Consider the following 19,617-nt stretch of genomic DNA (forward strand, 5'->3'; position numbering starts at 1 on the left):
AAGTTTTTAATTTTTATCTACTGTAGTTCTTCTGTTTTTTTCTTTTGTTGCTTATGCTTTTGATGTTTTCTTTTTTCTCTATTTTGTTTTAAATATTTCTGATACAGAAAAAGGATAATATAATAGACATTTATGTTCCTGCCGTCCAAAATTACAACCATTTTTCTAATATATTCTGAGGATATCTTTGCCTTGGTTCTCCAGTTTGATCTATGAATTGTTAGTTCATCAGTGTTAAGTTTCTTCTTTGGGAAGTAGTTTGAGAAATAAAAGATGTGGTCCTAACACTCCTATTACATAGTCAAAGAACTGTTTCCTTAGAGCATAGTGACATGGGATTTTTTTTTAATTGCATTTTAGGTTTTGGGGTACATGTGAAGAACATGCAAGATTGTTGCATAGGTACACACATGGCAGTGTGATTTGCTGCCTTCCTCCCCTTCACCTACATCTGGCATTTCTCCCCATGCTATGTCTCCCCAACTCCCCACCCCCCGCTGTCCCTCCCCTATTTCCCCCCCGACAGACCCCAGTGTGTAGTGCTCCCCTCCTTGTGTCCATGTGTTCTCATTGTTCAACACCTGCCTATGAGTGAGAACATGCAGTGTTTGATTTTCTGTTCTTGTGTCAGTTTGCTGAGAATGATGGTTTCCAGGTTTATCCCTGTCCCTACAAAGGACACAAACTCACCGTTTTTGATGGCTGCATAATACTCCATGGTGTATATGTGCCTCATTTTCCCTGTCCAGTCTATCATCGATGGGCATTTGGGTTGGTTCCAGGTCTTTGCTATTGTAAACAGTGCTGCAATGAACATTACTGTGCATGTCTTTTTATAGTAGAACGATTTATAATCCTTTGGATATATACCCAGTAATGGGATTGCTGGGTCAAATGGAATTTCTATTTCTAGGTCCTTGAGGAATTACCACACTCTTCCACTATGGTTGGACTGATTTACACTCCCACCAACAATGTAAAAGTGTTCCTATTTCTCCACATCCTCTCCAGCATCTGTTGTCTCCAGATTTTTTAATGATTGCCATTCTAACTGGCATGAGATGGTATCTCAATGTAGTTTTGATTTGCATTTCTCTAATGACCAGTGATAATGAGCATTTTTTCATATGTTTGTTGGCCTCATGTATGTCTTCTTTTGTAAAGTGTCTGTTCATATCCTTTGCCCACTTTTGAATGGGCTTTTTTTTTTTTTTTAATTGCATTTTAGGTTTTGGAACATGCAAGATTGTTGCATAGATACACTTGTGGCAGTGTGATTGCTGCCTTCCTCTCCATCACCCATATCTGGCATTTCTCCCCATGCTATCCCTCCCCAACTCCACACCCCCCGCTGTCCCTCCCCTATTTCCCCCCACCAGACCCCAGTGTTTAGTGCTCCCCTCCCTGTGTCCATGTGTTCTCATTGTTCAACATCCGTCTATGAGTGAGAACATGCGGTGTTTGATTTTCTGCTTTTGTGTCAGTTTGCTGAGAATGATGGTTTCCAGGTTCATCCATGTCCCTACAAAGGACACAAACTCATTGTTTTTGATGGCTGCATAGTATTCCATGGTGTGTATGTGCCACATTTTCCCTGTCCGGTCTATCATCGATGGGCATTTGGGTTGGTTCCAGGTCTTTGCTATTGTAAACTGTGCTGCAATGAACATTCATGTGCACATGTCCTTATAGTAGAACGATTTATAATCCTTTGGGTATATACCCAGTAATGGGATTGCTGGGTCAAATGGAATTTCTATTTCTAGGTCCTTGAGGAATCGCCACACTGTCTTCCACAATGGTTGAACTAATTTACACTCCCACCAACAGTGTAAAAGTGTTCCTATTTCTCCACATCTTCTCCAGCATCTGTTGTCTCCGGATTTTTTAATGATTGCCATTCTTACTGGCATGAGATGGTATCTCAATGTAGTTTTGATTTGCATTTCTCTGATGACCAGTGATGATGAGGGTTTTTTCATACGTTTGTTGGCCTCCTGTATGTCGTCTTTTGTAAAATGTCTGTTCATATCCTTCACCCACTTTTGAATGGGCATTTTTTTTCTTGTAGATCTGTTTTAGTTCTTTGTAAATTCTGGATTATCAGCCCCTTGTCAGATGGGTAGACTGCAAAAATTTTTTCCCATTCTGTTGGTTGCCGATTCACTCTAATGACTGTTTCTTTTCCTGTGCAGAAGCTGTGGAGTTTGATTAGGTCCCATTTGTCTATTTTGGCTTTTGTTGCCAATGCTTTTGGTGTTTTGGTCATGAAGTCCTTGCCTACGCCTATGTCCTGAATGGTTTTGCCTAGATTTTCTTCTAGGGTTTTTATGGTGTTAGGTCTTATGTTTAAGTCTTTAATCCATCTGGAGCTAATTTTAGTGTAAGGTGTCAGGAAGGGGTCCAGTTTCTGCTTTCTGCACATGGTTAGCCAGTTTTCCCAACACCATTTATTAAATAGGGAATCCTTTCCCCATTGCTTGTTTTTGTCAGATTTGTCAAAGATCAGATGGTTGTAGATATATCGTGTTGCCTCCGAGGCCTCTGTTCTGTTCCATTGGTCTCTAGCTGTGTTTTGGTTCCAGTACCATGCTGTTTTGATTACTGTAGCCTTGTAGTATAGTTTGAAGTCCGGTAGTGTGATGCCTCCTACTTTGTTCTTTTTGCTTAGAATTGACTTGGCTATGTGGGCTCTCTTTTGGTTTCATATGAAGTTTAAGGTGTTTTTTTCCAGTTCTGTGACGAAGGTCATTGGTAGCTTGATGGGGATAGCATTGAATCTGTAAATTACTTTGGGCAATATGGCTATTTTCACGATACTGATTCTTCCTAACCATGAACATGGACTGTTTCTCCATCTGTTTGTGTTCTCCCTTATTTCCTGGAGCACTGGTTTGTAGTTCTCCTTGAAGAGGTCCTCTACGTTCCTTGTTAGCTGTATTCCTAGGTGTTTTATTCTCTTTGTAGCAATTGTGAATGGCAGTACATTATTGATTTGACTCTCTTTAAGTCTGTTATTGGTGTATAGGAATGCTTGTGATTTTTGCACATTGATTTTGTATCCTGAGACTTTGCTAAAGCTGCTTATCGGTTTCAGGAGACTCTGGGCTGAGACGATGGGATCTTCTAGCTATACAATCATGTCATGTGCAAATAGAGACAATTTGACTTCCTCCTTTCCTATTTGAATACCCTTTCTTTTTCTTGCCCGATTGGCTCTGGCTAGAACTTCCAGTACTATATTGAATAGGAGTGGTGAGAGAGGGCATCCTTGTCTAATGCCAGATTTCAAAGGGAATGCTTCCAGTTTTTGCCCATTCAGTATGATATTGGCTGTTGGTTTGTCATAAATAGCTTTTATTATTTTGAGATACGTTCCATCAATACCTAGTTTATTGAGGGTTTTTAGCATAAAGGGCTGTTGAATTTTGTCAAAGGCCTTCTCTGCATCAATTGAGATAATCATGTGGTTTTTGTCTTTGGTTCTGTTTATCTGGTAAATCATGTTTATGGACTTGCATATGTTGAACCAGGCTTGCATCCCTGGGATGAATCCTACTTGATCATGGTGGATAAGCTTTTTGATGTGCTGTTGCAATCAGCTTGCCAGTATTTTATTCAAGATTTTTGCATCTATGTTCATCATGGATATTGGCCTGAAGTTTTCTTTTCTTGTTCAGTCTCTGCCAGGTTTTGGTATCAGGATGATGTTGGTCTCGTAAAATGATTTGGGGAGGATTCCCTCTTTTTGGATTATTTGGAATAATTTCAGAAGGAATGGTACCAGTTCCTCTTTGCATGTCTGGTAGAATTCGGCTGTGAACCCATCTGGACCTGGGCTTTTTTTGAGTGGTAGGCTCTTAATTGCTGCCTCAACTTCAGACCTTGTTATTGGTCTATTCAGAGTTTCAACTTCTTCCTGGTTTAGGCTTGGGAGGAGGCAAGTGTCCAGGAATTTATCCATTTCTTCCAGGTTTACTAGTTTATGTGCATAGAGTTGTTTGTAATAATCTCTGATGATGGTTTGAATTTCTGTGGAATCTGTGGTGATCTCCCCTTTATCATTTTTTATTGCATCAATATGGTTATTCTCTCTTTTCTTTTTTATTAATGTGGCTAGTGGTCTGTCTATTTTGTTGCTCTTTTCAAAAAACCAGCTCCTGGATTTATTGATTTTTTTGTGAAGTTTTTTGTGTCTCTATCTCCTTCAGTTCTGCTCTGATGTTAGTTATTTCCTGTCTTCTGCTAGGTTTTGAGTTTTTTTGATCTTGCTCCTCTAGCTCTTTCAATTTTGATGATAGTGTGTCAATTTTTGATCTCTCCTTTCTTCTCATGTGGGCACTCATTGCTATATATTTTCCTCTAGAGACTGCTTTAAATGTGTCCCAGAGATCTGGTACGTTGTGTCTTCATTCTCATTGGTTTGGAAGAACGTCTTTATTTCTGCCTTCATTTCATTGTTTATCCAGTCAACATTCAAGAGCCAGTTGTTCAGTTTCCATGAAGCTATGCGGTTCTGAGTTAGTTTCTGAATTCTGAGTTCTAACTCGATTGCACTGTGGTCTGAGAGACTGTTTGTTATGATTTCCGTTCTTTTGCATTTGCTGAGGAGTGATTTGCTTCCAATTATGTGGTCAGTTTTACAGTAGGTGTGATGTGGTGCTGAGAAGAATGTATATTCTGTGGATTTGGGGTGGAGAGTTCTGTAAATGTCTATTAGGTTTGCTTGTTCCAGGTCTGAGTTCAAGTCCTGGATATCCTTGTTAATTTTCTGTCTGGTTGATCTGTCTGATATTGACAATGGAGTGTTAAAGTCTCCCACTATTACTGTGTGGGAGTCAAGTCTCTTTGTAAGTCATTGAGAAGTTGCCTTATGTATCTGGGTGTTCCTGTATTGGGTGCGTACATATTTAGGATTGTTAGCTCTTCTTGTTGCATCGATCCTTTTACCATTATGTAGTGTCCTTCTTTGTCTCTTTTGATATTTGTTGCTTTGAAGTCTATTTTATCAGAGACAAGAATTGCAACTCCTGCTTTTTTTTTGCTCTCCATTTGCTTGGTAAGTCTTCCTCCATCCCTTTATTTTGAGCCTTTGTGTATCCTCGCATGTGAGATGGGTTTCCTGGATACAGGACACAGATGGGTTTTGGCTTTTTATCCAATTTGCCAGCCTGTGTCTTTTGATTGGGGCATTTATTCCATTTACATTTAGGGTTAATATTGTTATGTGTGAATTTGATACTGCTATTTTGATGCTAGCTGGCTGTTTTGCCCATTAGTCGATATAGATTCTTCATTGTGTTGATGCTCTTTACCATTTGGTTTATTTTTGGAGTGGCTGGTACTGGTTGTTCCTTTCTATGTGTAGAGCCTCTTTCAGGAGCTCCTGTAAAGCAGGCCTGGTGGTGATGGAATCTCTGAGTACTTGCTTGTTCACAAAGGATTTTATTTTTCCTTCACTTATGAAGCTTAGTTTGGCTGGATATGTAATTCTGGGTTGAAAGTTCTTTTCTTTAAGGATGTTGAATATTGGTCCCCACTCTCTCTGGCTTGTAGGGTTTCTGCTGAGAGATCTGCTGTGAGTCTGATGGGCTTCCCTTTATGTGTAACCCGACCTTTCTCTCTGGCTGCCCTTAGCATTTTCTCCTTCATTTCAACCCTGGTGAATCTGACGATTATGTGCCTTGTGGTTGCCCTTCTTTAGGAATATCTCTGTGGTGTTCTCTGTATTTCCTGGACTTGAATATTGGCCTGCCTTGCTAGGTTGGGGAGGTTTTCCTGGATAATGTCCTGAAGAGTATTTTCCAGCTTGGATTCATTCTCTTCGTCACATTCAGGTACACCTATCAAACATAGATTAGGTCTTTTCACATAGTCCCACATTTCTTGGAGACTTTATTCATTCCTTTTTACCCCTTTTTCTCTAATCTTGCCTTCTCATTTTATTTCATTGAGTTGATCTTCAACCTCTGATATACTTTCTTCTGCTTGGTCAATTCGGCTGTTGAAACTTGTACATGCTTCGCGAAGTTCTCGTGTTGTGTTTTTCAGCTCCATCAATTCACTTATATTCCTCTCTATGTTGTCCATTCTCATTAGCATTTCATCAAATCTTTTTTCAAGGTTCTTCGTTTCTTTGCATTGGGTTAGAACATGTTTTTTTAACTCACTGTAGTTTCTTACTACCCACCTTCTGAAGTCCAATTCTGTCATTTCATCACACTTCTTCTCTATCCGGTCTTGCTCCCTTGCTGGTAAGGAGTTGTGATCCCTTTTAGGAGGAGAGGTGTTCTGGTTTCGGGAGTTTTCATCCTTTTGCGCTGGTTTCTTCCCATCTTTGTGGGTTTATCCACCTGTTGTCTTTGTAGTTACTGTCTTTCAGATTGGCTCTGAGTGAGCTTCCAGTTTAGTACACTACCTACCAAGCTGTCTTTTAAAAACCATCCTATTACCTAAAACCCAGTGAAGTATATAGATATATCTCCTTACACATCCAGTACTCATATGGTTGGCATTCATTTCTCATAGCAAATCAGAGCAACATAGCACTACCTGTCTCCTGTGTACTATCTCCAGGGTTTTCTCTTTGTCCCTGCTCATTCAGTCCTACAACCCTAACACTTTTTGTGGAATCACACTAACTAGATTCCTGCAGGAGATTTTAATGGGATGCAGGTGGTATCAAGGCATGCATTGATGATGACTCTAGTTGGGTGGTGTGACATGTGTCTGTGTGTCTGGTTCTCCTTACAGAGGTGAAGTTCCAGCAGCGATTCGTGTTTCCAGTACAGTTTGGTGGCCCAATGATAGACCACTGGTGGAATTCCAACCTTGCTTTCCAAATTTATGCAAAGAAAACTCCACAGAAAAAGGTACTTAGAGTGATTTTGGCCTTTACCTTACCTTCACACCAGGGATTTGGAGCATACCTAAAATTATATTCTTGCCTAAACTGGGAATTTCTTCAGATGCAGGCAGTACTCATAATCCATTATTATTATTATTATTATTATTATTATTACTACTACTACTACTACTACTACTGCTACTGCTACTGCTACTACTACTAATCTCTGCTGTTTGTCTTGGGCCAGATATAATGCTAAAGGCTCTACACGAGCATACTATCAGTTTTAATCACCACAACTCTGTGAATTAGGTACATTATTACCTTCATTTTACAGATGAATAGACAGATTTCGTTAAATTACATGTCTAAGATCACTCAGTCTAATAAAAGACAGAGCCAGGACACCATCACAAATCTGCTGTCTTTAGATTCCAAGTTCTTAACCTCTTTATTGTGCTGTTTCCTTCTAGAGAGAGGTAACTATATTGATACAGGCTATTAGCCTTAATTTGAGATTCTACTTCCTGTTTGCAGGCAGAATACATAAGGTATCCAAGTCCAAAATAATACCGTTGTGAGTGGCAGTTTTGATCAACTAATTCCAAGTTTATAAAATTGCTTTCAGCTAGCATAACATAAATCAATAAACTATAAGCAGTTTTTACTTCCTTCAATAAAACAATAGTCTTTAATCTTTTGACCTCTTATTTGGTAATGGATAGCATGAAGAACTTCTTGTTTTCTTTTGTTTTTTTTCAGAAGACAATGGAATACAGGTTCCTTTTGGAAAATTATAGCAAAATAGGAAGGGCAGGAAAGTCACATAATTTCATGACCTCAAGATAAACTCTACTAACATTTCAATATAGTTACATTGAATCATTTTCCTATACCTCGTTACTAGCATTATTTTTCTAATTAGAAAAGAGTTTTACATATTTTTGTAGAAAACTTGAAAAATATTTTTTAAAGGGCAAAAATTGCCTGTAATTCTGTCACCAAGAAATAACTATTGTTAGCATTTATCCCTATCTCCATTGTCTTTTTCCAGTGAATACAGTGTGTTGTATAATTTTATGTGTAGTTTTTATTCTTCCTTTTTATCATTTAGCATCTTGAGGGTTTTTATTCATTTTTCTTAAAAATATTTAATGTTTTCCAATCAATTGTGCAAGTATTTGAAGGTTTATGATATATATGACTTAATATGCTACTTTCATCAAACATTATAATAAATAATATTATTAGAAATTTTTAGTAAGTATCATTTTAATGGCTATATGTTATACCATCATATGAATGTGCTATGTAGTTAGCTTAATACTTCCTGATTATTGGACAGCTAGGTATCTATCACTGTTAACTACTTTTAACATGTACATATTTGTATATAAGCTTTTTATGCATTGTTTATTCTTTTTTTTTTTTTTTTTTTGAGACAGAGTCTTGTTCTTGTCGCCCAGGTTGGAGTGCAATGGCACAGTCTCAGCTCACTGCAACCTCCGCCTCTTGGGTTCAAGCGATTCTTCTCCCTCAGCTTCCTGAGTAGCTGAGATTAAAGGCGCCTGCCATCATGCCCAACTAATTTTTGTATTTTTAGTAGAGACGGGGTTTTACCATGTTGGCCAGGCTGGTCTTGAACTCCTGACATCAGGTGATCTGCCTACCTTGGCCTCCCAAAGTGCTGGGATTACAGGCATGAGCCACTGAACCTGGCCTGTTTATTATTTCTTTGGTACAAATTCCCAGAAATGAATTACTGGGCCAAAGAGCATAAATATTTCAAGCTTTTAATATTATTACCAAATTTGCCATCCAAAAGTATATTGCCAGTTTATATTTCCAGCTTTACTCATATGACAACCTGTTTCTCCATAGCCTTGATAACATTAGATATATTAAATTTTATAATTTCCCTAGTCTTAAGAGCAAAAATTTGTGACATCTAAATTTTATTTTTTATTTTTAATAGTGAAGTTGAACAGTTTGAGCAAGAATTAACTCTTAGTGATAGAAAAAGATAATCTTCCAACCACTTTGTAGCTTATGAACCCCTCTGTGATCTTATAGAGAGAAGTAGCAAAAGCCAGAAGAGAGATCAAAATATGACAGAATGTGGGCTCTCACTTAGAGCTGTCTTAGTCAGATAATTAAGCTTTTTACTTCCTGCATGGTTTCCTTTATAAGCCATCACATGTTGTCACTTCAGTTAAGATCCCCTATGGCTTCTCTTTAATTTAACCTAATGTTCTCTCTCCTTTCTTCCTCAGCCAGAAGTCATTGGATCTGCGTCACTTTCTTTACGAGCTGTCATTCAATCAGAGCTGCTTTCTTTCAGTGACCAACTTCCAGTGCAACAGGAAAATGGTCAGACTCCATTTGGCCCCCTCAAGGTATGCAGATACACATTCAGAAAATCAGAAGTTTTTGCTGAGTATGCATTATTGGCTGGCACTGAGGATATAGCAGTGAACAAGAAAAGCAAGGTGTTTGATCTTGTATAGCATCTCTTGAAATAGAGCAATGGAAGTGCTATGAAGGAAATAAATGATATGATGTGATAGTACCTGGGAGAAAGTAAGAGATGGTGGTCAGGGAAGATCGTTCTAAGGAGGTGATATAGAAGGTGAGAGTTGAAGAATAAGAGGAGAAAGTAGAAAGCACAGAATCATTCCAGAGAGAATAACAGGTTCAACAGCCCTAAAACAGGACTGGGCTTGGAGTCATCAAGGGATAGAATGTTGCCAGAGGATAGTGAGCAAGAAAGAGAGTAGTAGAAAGTTGGGTCGAATGGTCAAGTAGAAGCCATATCATCAGAGCTTTGTAGGTAAAGGTAAAACATTTAGATTTTAGCCTAAGAGCCAAGGAAAGGATGTTGAAGCATGGGAGTGACATCATCTGATTTCCATTTTACAAAATTACTGTGTGTAGAATAGACTGCAAGAGGAAAGAGGGAAAATGGGGTGTGGCATTATTCCTGAAAAGAGATGATTGATGGTGGCTTAGACTAGAGTAATTGGAATAAAGAAGGTGAGAAGTAACTAAGTGTGCCTAATGTAATGAATTCTGATACATAATTCAATGGATAGAGGCTTATTTTCTTGTATTCAGGTGCAATGGCAGAATCTGAATGGTTTCAGTATAGCTTTGTCCTGGTGAGTTTTAAAAATCAGCCAAGTGCAGTAGCTCACACCTGTAATCCCAGCACTTTGGGAGGGTAACGTGGGCAGATTGCCTGAGCTCAGGAGTTCAAGACCAGCCTGTGCAACATGGCTAAACCCCATCTCTACTAAAAATACAAAAATTAGCTGGGAGTGGTGGCACGCACCTGTAATCCCAGCTACTCAGGAGGCTGAGGCACAAAAATCGCTTGAATTCAGGAGGCAAAGGTTGCCATGTGCCAAGATTGCACCATTGCACTCCAACCTGGGCGACAGAGTAACACTGCCTCAAAAGAAAAAAAATCATCACAGTCATGCCTAAAACATTGTGATGGCTTCTAGTCACTCTAAGGATAAAGTACAGGGCTTACTATATGACCCTGGCCTATGGTTTCAGCCTTCTCTATTATAGCTTCTCTACCAATAACTATATCACATTATGTAAATAATCAGTAAGGTGTCATGCTGGTTCATGCCTCTGTGTTTTTGTTATTGATTATTATACCACCTTTTCTTCTTGAAAGTCTTCTGTCTCTTCTTGGCCTTAGTATATACTACTTTGCTTTAAAAACTTATGCAACTATTATTGCAAAAAATTAACATCACCTTACTCTTTTGCTATCCAAGTTATAGTTTTTGCCTGCCTGATTCATTCTAGACTACAAAGTTTAAAATCAGAAAGGGGTGATAAATAGGATTGATCAACTAGAAATTTTTCTGTTCTGGCTCTTTTGAGAGAAGTACTATTCTGGATACATTGCTGTCTATTTTCAATAGAGCAAAAGAACCTTGCTGTGTAACATTTATGGATTTCAGATCAAAGAAGCAGCAAGAACCTTTTACCCCTAGTAATTGAGTCTCCTAACAGTTAGTGACCACTTCCATTTTTCAGATTCATCATTTATGCTATATCCCTTTTCTTTTTTTACTTTTTAACATTTAAACTTTTTTAATACTCTTTGCTCAGACTCACCAACTCTTACTGTTTGTCACATTTTCTTTATAATTGTCTGTCTGCCTCTTCTCTCTCTCCTTCTGTCCCTTTATCTCTTCCTCCATACATATACATATACATTTTTTCTGAGCTATTTGAGAGTAAGTTGGACAACATGCCTCTTTCCCCTTAAATTCTTTAGTTTGTATTTTATGAATTTCCTTAGAACAAGGACATCATCATGCACAATACTCTAGAGTTATAAAAGTCAGCATAGCATTGATACTATATCTACAGTCTATACTGAAATTTCACAAATTATACCAATGCCTTTCTTTATAGCAAATTTTTTTTCTAGTCCAGGATTATTATTTTGTCAGATCTTTCTAATCTCCTTTAGTTGGGACCAGTTCCACAACCTTTCTTTATTTTTCAATATGTTGATATTTTTTTAAAGTAAAGCCAGTTATTTTGAAGAATGTTCCTCCACTGGGGTTAACTTGAATCACTTATTACTGTGATGATTGTTAAATGGTTATTTCTCACTCTGCCGTCTCTTGTGCATTTATTAATTGGCACTCTATACAGAGGAGCTGTTTCTTCTCCCATATTTATTTAATACCAGGATGGATTCATAGATTCTTATATTATTCAGTAGGTTATAATCCATTATTGTTATTCACTCTGATGCTTAAATTGCCTAGATTTAGTCAGCAGGAGCCTCTTCAACTGGATTCTGGGTCCTTTAAACATGTCTCCATTCTTTTCTGGGAACTTTCTTATATTCTGGCATAACTGGATCTTCCAGGCTCATCTTTTGTTGTTGATAAATGATCTGTCTAGTTTTTCTTAGTCTAGCAAGTTAATGTATATGCATTCTGTTAGTATTCTTACTATTAGAGTGTCTAAGGATGAGTTAATTCATTTCCTAATAATCTGATGTTGTTTCCAGCCTCAAAATTCTAATTCCAATTCAAAGAGACATTCTTATTGACTCTTCTTTTGTGTTTTATAGGTAACCATGGAGCTTGTTACAGATAACAAAGATTTCACTGGTGTCAGTACTAAGTTAAGTGGTAACACTCATACCCCACTTTGTGCTCCTACAAGACCAATTAAGGCACTACCAGAACTTAACCAAGATAAGACCTGTACCAAAAATCCACAAAACTTAAATCAAATTCATGAGGAAACTGCAAAGAAAGCACAGAACTTGGTGCTCCCCAGCCAGAAGTCACCAAGCCCTATAGCACCGTATCCTTCAACCTTCATGGCTATGCCAGCCTCCCATAATTTAGTCAATCAGACAAATGAGTCAACAACAGAGAGTGCTTTACTGTTGCATGTGCTATTGATGGTGCCAGATGGGAAAGACTTTATTATTGGAGAATCTGAGAAACAACCACCATGCAATGTTTATTTAAATTGTAAACTCTTCAGCACAGAGGAAGCCACCAGATCTGTCATCGCATGGGGCACAACACAACCAGTCTTTAACTTTTCTCAGGTAACTTTGTACATTCCATATCCATTAAAGGAATATAGGGATGGGAGACAAATGCTTCCCAAATCATAATTTCATCTTAAATCTAGAATGTTCAGACTAGAAGGAACCTTTGTAATTATCTGGCATAGAGATTCAGTCCTACTATTGGATGGGAAGAGGGAAAGACATTGTCAACATTTTAAAACTTTTTGTCTTTATTTCTATTCTGTCTTAGTTCGCATGGTTTCTCACTGTTTCTTTTGCCTGAGTTTTGGGATTCTATTCCTTTCTGCTTCCTCTAAGCCTTTGATCAGTTAAACTTCCCCATCATTCTCTAGTCTCTCCTTCATTATTATTTTATTTTATATATTTCTCCTCACTCTCATTTATTCTATTTACTTCAGTATTCATCTTAACTTGATTTCCCTGTATAATGGGGTGCTTAAATTGTTTATTCTCTTGGTTTTTGTAACTCTACTGTCTTATTTTCTTCCTCACTGGAAGCTGTTCTTTTTCAGTCATTGGGCCAGGAGGAAAACTCAGAAAAGTGCAGTAACCCTAGTACTTCTTCCTTTAATCGTTGGTGCTTCCACTCATTACTCCATTGCTGGCACTCATCCAAATCAAACCACTTTCCCCCATGGTCGTCACATCTAGTCACACAGATTCAGCAATTTTTATGAAGATAACTTCCACATCTTCTACACTTCTATATAAGCCAGACATTTCCCTTTAGTTTGAGATTTCTGTATCTAACTGCCTGCTAGTCATTACCACCTGGATATCTCAGAAGCAGTTTACACTTGGCACCTAACACATTGCCTGGCACATACTAGGTATTCACTGAAGATGTGTAAATGAAAGAACGAATTCAAACATGTTCAAATCTGAATTTTTCACTTCTTCCAAATCTGTTTCCTCTTTTTGTCTGCCCTAATTCCTATTATAATTTACTCAGGCACCTAAGTAGAACCTGTTAGTTGTCCTTGACTCTTTCATGTGTAATTATTTACCAAGTTCAATAGATACTATGAACTTAATTATCTCTGGAACACATCTCTTTACCTTCACTCCACTGCCACTACTTCCATTCAAACCCTCACCCTCCTTCCAAATAGCCTTCAGACCAGTCTAGCTGTTTCCGATCTCTCTTTCTGTGCATTCCCTCCTATATGTACCAATGAGAATGACCTTTCTAAAGCACTAACCCAGACATTTTACTTCCCTGCTTAAAACCTTTCAGTGATTCCCCATGTCCTTCAAGATGGAATGCAAATCCTTGGCATCCAAGACCCTTTGGAAACTGACTATATGTACTTCTCCAGTCTCAACTCCTGCATTCTTCCCTTCATATTAGATAGCTGTGCTCAGCTACTTAGAGTTTCCTGCATATTCTCTGCTACTTCTGTATCTTTATATGTGCTCTTTCTTCTGCCTTGAATTTCCTTTAAGCCTCAAGACACCACTTAAGCTGAGCTTTTTGTGTTAGTTAACTCCTGCTTATCCTTGAGATTTAAGGTTGCTTTGTCCCAGAAGCTGCCTGCAACTTCCTTATTTGGAGGTTAGGTTGCTATGTTAGTTTTACTTTTTTTGGTTTCAAGGAACAGAAATGTGTTCAGGATACAAACATTAGGATTGTGTCCACCAAGTGTTTCTTAGGTGGATACAGAAGTAGCTCTTCTCTCTTCTTCTAGTGTCTTCCTCTCATCATCCCTCTTCTGATTTCTCCCTTTCTGCCTTTTATGTTTTCTATTGGTGTCAACATTGGGGTCTATCTTCCTTCTACTATTACAGTTGTCCTTACAGCTTGGGTGTCTTCAAATTGGTGAGCCCTTGATTCTACCACTAATTTGACAAAGCTGCTCTTGGCTTAGATAGATCTCTGGTTCTCTCTGTGACTTGTCCTTTTCAACTACCAGCTGGCCAGTTCTGAAGTAATTTTACATTGAACACACTTGACAGCTAACACATTGCCTGGCATGTACTAGGTATTCAATGAAGATGTGTAAATGAAAGAACGAATTCAAACATGTTCAAATATGAATTTATCACTTCAGATTTCCAGAGGAACAGTTGGCTTTGCTCTTTACTGTGACACCTGTTGTGCAAAACTTTTGGCACTTGGCCACTTTATGAAATGCTATCCAGACAGTGGCTTGGCTGCCCTTTGATAAAATACTCAACTCTTGTCAAGTCAGTGCATACTTGTTTCAAAAACATCTTTCTCTCTGTGGGATTTACTAGTGGATCACTTTGCCTTAGAAAGAGTTGGACAAGTTTGGCAGACACCATGTTTGACATATTTAACAACCTTCTCTGTGTCCTCAAAGCTCCACCTGTATGAGCTTTGTCATCAGAGAACTCACTGTTTTGTATCTGTCCTTTATGTGTTAGTCTCTAACAGCAGACTGCTAGTAAGTTTTATTTGTATGTCTTTAGCTCATAACACTGTGTGTTAACAGTAGGCTTTTGGTACATGCTTACTGAATGAAAGAGTAAGTTAATATTTGTCTCAGGTTTGAGTTTTTTGTTTGTTTTGGTTGTTCCTCTCTCCTAGGTGATTCCTGTCTCTCTGTCTTCCACCTACCTGGAAAGGCTTAAGAACAACGTGATGGTAATTGAAACTTGGAATAAGGTGTGGAGCCCAGGACAGGACAAGCTGCTCGGGCTGGTGAAACTTCCCCTCCACCAGTTTTACATGTCATTCAAGTAAATAGGAACTTTTGGAGTATTCTTTATTTTGCATCTTTAACTTTGTATGCACTGAAAAGGAATTCTTTTGATTTGCAAACATAAATAGCCCAGTAACTCCTTGAAAGACTTTTTCAATTCCACCACAGTTGCTGCTCTTTCTCCTATTCTAAAGCAGCCTGACAGATATTGCTTACCATGTTTCAGCCACTATACTGAAAACCTTTCATACATCAAGTCGTTTAATCTTTTTGACAACCCTCTGAGGCAGGTACTTTAATTTGCTTTTTTGTACAGATGAGTTAACAGAGACTCAGAGAAGTTAAATTACTCGTCACATATATCATAAAGTAGAGTGTTAGGACCTCAAATAGCATGGCTCTGGAGTCCACGCTCTTCACCAAAAAGCTCTACTGCCAAAAGTTACCACCTCACAAAACTAGTGGTTTACTGTTCTGTCACAGAACTTCACTATTGCTCACACCAGCTATTTGCAAGTTTTCTATAATGAATATTATCTTTTAGACCTTCGGGTTTAATTACTCCATCTTACTTTTAACACATAGGTGGGGTATTGATTAACCTGAAGGTTATTTCATTCCTCGATACAAACTCTTTCTCTTTTATTTTGACTCAAGATTCGGATTTTTAAATTATTTTAGCACTGCAGCTTTCTCATACTTCTGTGTTTTTTTTGCTTTGGGTTTTTTTTTTTTTTTTTTTTTGAGACAGAGTCTCACCCTGTCACCTAGGCTGGAGTGCAGTGGCGCAATCTCAGCTCACTGTAACCTCTACCTCCCAGGTTTAAGCAATTCTTCTGCCTCAGCCTCTCCAGTAGCTGAGACTACAGGCATGCACCACCACATCCAGCTAATTTTTTGTATTTTTAGTAGAGACGAGGTTCCACCATATTATCCAGGATGGTCTCAATGTCCTAACCTCGTGATCCGCCCACCTCAGCCTCCCAAAGTTCTGGGATTACTGGCGTGAGCCACTGCGCCCGGCCAGTTCTGTGTTTTAAATGTTGGGTTTTACATTTTACAGAGAGCACCTTTGTGGGCATTAGTTCATCTGAACTTTACTATAACCCCATAAAATATTATTATTACCCCTATTTTACAAATGAAGAAATTTGTCCTTTAACTTGCAAAAGTCACTTAACCTCTCTGACTTTCTTTCCTCATCTGTAAAATGAGGGTGATAGTAGATTCCCTATCTCTCTTGTGGAACAATCATGAAGATCCAGAGAGAAAATACATGGATATAACCTTCTGTGAACAGCTAAGTATTAATACTTACAACAGTAACATTGGAAGTCATGGCCAGGCTAGGGAATCCTGCTGGAATCATGGATGCCACTGTCTGCTGTGGGCTATTAATTTTCCTTTTTTTCTTAAATTGTGTTAGTTTGGTCTGGTGTTACCCTTCTTCCACTTCACTTCTCATTCCATTAGATCTCATTCTTTGCTGAGAGTGTGTAAAACAATAGTAGCTACCAATTATTGGGCATTTTCCATGTACCAATCATTGTAGTTGGTATTTTATATATTATCTCAGTTTAGTACTAACAACCACCCTTTGATGGAAGTTTTTTCATTGCCTACATTTTACAAATGACAAAACAGACTCAAATGTTAAATGAATTGCTTGAGTCACACAGCAAGTAAGTGGCAGAACTAAGATTCAGCATGGTAATATAAATCATTTATCGGAGCTTGAATCCCAACTTAACCTCCTACTAGCTGTGTATCCTTAGCTAAGTTACTTAACCTCTTTAAATATAGCTTTTCTCATCCATTAGTAGTGGATAATATCAACCTTTACATGATTAGAAGGATTAGAAACATTATAAAATGCCTATCACATACTAAGCACTCAGTAGATGGCAGATATTGGTAATACTATCCAAATCTTATCTGTCAAACAGCAAAGTCCACATTCTTCCTAGTTGACCACACTTCCACCCTGTAAAATAATGCACTTTAGTAAAGCTGCATGAGATACTGCTGAGATCACAGACACTGGACTTGGGGCCATAATGCTACAAAGACGTATCAGACAGCATTCCCTGCCTTCAAGTTGCTACATTTTGAACTTCTCTGCCTGGTAATTTTTATTTGGTTGGTTACTGACAGATTCACTTTTTTTTTTTAAGACAGAGTCTCACTCTGTCACCCAGGCTGGAGTGCAGTGGCGCAATCTCAGCTCACTGCAATCTCTGCCGCCCGGGTTCAAGCGATTCTCCTGCCTCAGCCTCCCGAGTAGCTGGGATTGCAGGCGCCTGTCACTACACCCAGCTAATTTTTGTATTTTTAGTAGAGACAGGGTTTCACCATGTTGGCCAGGCTGGTCTTGAACTCCTGACCTCGTGATCCACCTACCTCAGCCTCCCAAAGTGCTGGGATTACAGGCATGAGTCACCGCACCCCGCCTCGATTCACATATTTTTTAAAACACTATAACTTTTCTAGTTTCAGATCTATTTTTAACAAACTGAAAAAATAGTCAAGAAAGAACTAAAACAACTCTATGACATGATTGATGATTGTTATTTGCTTATTCACAATTTCTCCCCCTCTAGAGATCCTAAGATTTCTCGCCTGCTACTGGATGCTCAGTACCCAGTTGTTGCTGTCGACCGCTACATGCCTGTGATTGATGTGTTTTCAGGCCACCAAAATGGGAGTCTTCGTGTCTTTTTAGCTATGGGTTCTTCAGATCAAATAATGGCACTACAGAGATTAAAGAATGAAGAAGGAACACTCCCCCTCTTCAGCCATAGGCCAGCCCATTTCCTGGACCAGCCAACTGTAGCTTCTGTTGCTATGGTAGTAAATGTTATGGTTTACAAAGTCATTATTTCATTTTCTCTTGCATATTTTAGTGAATGTATTGCCCAAATCCTTTATTTCTGTCATGAAAGCCTCATCAAAAGAACATAACGTGCACTCCAGTGCTTGCTATAAATCAAAGGAATCATTGGTAATTTTCTGTTATGGTTTAAATGGATCTCTGTGTCTCTCTTAGCTCCCTGAATTTATAAAGAAAATCCAATTGAACAACCAAATCTTAATTATCTAATTTACTAGCTTAATTACCTTTAAAAAAAAATTGGGAGTGGAGAGTGGTCCCAACTGTAAGCAAGCAAAGTCTTACTCTGCTTATTGGCTGAGTCCATGCTGGAAAGTCAATTAAGTGCCTGCTTACCTACTAGTAATTTAAAAGTAATTTGTTTTTGTATTGTGCTGTCCAGTTGAAAAAGCACATTGACATAAATTCTCACATTTATTTTCCTAACAACTACATGAAGTGGGTCATTGTTATTCTCTTTTATAGGTGATGACACAGAATCAAAGAGGTTAGGTTACTTATCCGGGGTCACACAACTAAGAATGAGAGAATTGGGATTCAGACACAGGTCTTCTAACTTCAAGTTCAGTCTATTCCACTGTATCATGTACTACTGTATCTTATATTTATTGTCGTGACTAGTACAGCCAAATCTCAGTATCCATACCATTTAAGTATGTTATATTTTTAAGTCTAAACCCAAATGACAAATTTAAATGTCTCTAGCGGGGTAAGAACTATTAGGAAAATAACTTTTAGCAAGTTATAGTTTATTTACTGTAAATTTTTCTTAGTTGTTTGTTATATTTTTGCTTGCTTGTTTGTTTGTTTGAGGTGAGGTGAGGTCTCTCTCTGTTGCCCAGGCTGGAGTGCAGTGGTGCCGTCTCAGCTCACCACAACCTCCACCAACTAGGTTCAAGGGATTCTCCCACCTCAGCATCCCAAGTACCTTAGATTACAGGCACCCACTACTGTGCCTGGTAATTTTTCGATTTTTAGTAGAGATGGGGTTTCACCATGTTGCCCAGGCCAGGCTGGTCTTGAACTCTTGACCTCAAGTGGTCCTCTCACTTCAACCTCCCAAAGTGCTGGGATTACAGGCGTGAATCACCACGCTCAGCCAGTTATTTGTTAGATATTATTGTTTGTCAATAGATCATTGTATTTTTCAAGTTGAAAATTATATAAAAGCACAAATAAAGAAAAATCATCTTAATTTCCCCAAGTCTGTTTAGGCATTATATGTCTCTCACCTTGCAGTGTAGACTCAGATTTTGTTAAATTCCTTACTAAAGGTTAGAAAATGTTTCTCACTACAAGCACTGAGGAAATCCTTGGAAGATTTGCCTGTGGGATTAGTTATCTATAAAGACAATTGTTTTTCCTCCTATACTCATGTCTCTCATCCAGTTCACCATTTGCAGAACTGAAGTGTAGAATTACTATAATACTATAAAGCCAAAGTAAGTAGCTGCTGTGACTCTGAGAGATTTTTTCCCCAATGTTTTTGCCTCAGAGAGTCAAATTGCAAGTTTTCTGTTTTGCTAAGGAAAATTTTTGAGCAGGTATTGCTAACATATATTTCGGGATTTCAAAGCAAATACCTAATACAATATCTATTCTAGATTTTTTGAATTAGTAGTTA

General features: G+C 38.3%; 1 protein-coding gene across 8 annotated transcripts in view; it reads left to right on the forward strand.

The window, feature by feature from the left end:
- C2CD3 (C2 domain containing 3 centriole elongation regulator) overlaps nucleotides 1-19,617 on the forward strand; it is a 161,352-nt gene that overhangs the window by 55,073 nt on the left and 86,662 nt on the right. For all 8 annotated transcript variants that reach the window (XM_039471508.2, XM_074400942.1, XM_074400940.1 and 5 more), the window contains 5 exons: nucleotides 6,754-6,872; nucleotides 9,121-9,243; nucleotides 11,961-12,452; nucleotides 14,989-15,140; nucleotides 17,704-17,950. In XM_039471508.2, the coding sequence (XP_039327442.1) occupies nucleotides 6,754-6,872; nucleotides 9,121-9,243; nucleotides 11,961-12,452; nucleotides 14,989-15,140; nucleotides 17,704-17,950 (1,133 nt within the window). The remainder of the gene's footprint in view (nucleotides 1-6,753; nucleotides 6,873-9,120; nucleotides 9,244-11,960; nucleotides 12,453-14,988; nucleotides 15,141-17,703; nucleotides 17,951-19,617) is intronic.

Source organism: Saimiri boliviensis, chromosome 6, assembly GCF_048565385.1.
Source record: "Saimiri boliviensis isolate mSaiBol1 chromosome 6, mSaiBol1.pri, whole genome shotgun sequence".
In the NCBI taxonomy this organism is placed as follows: domain Eukaryota; kingdom Metazoa; phylum Chordata; class Mammalia; order Primates; family Cebidae; genus Saimiri; species Saimiri boliviensis.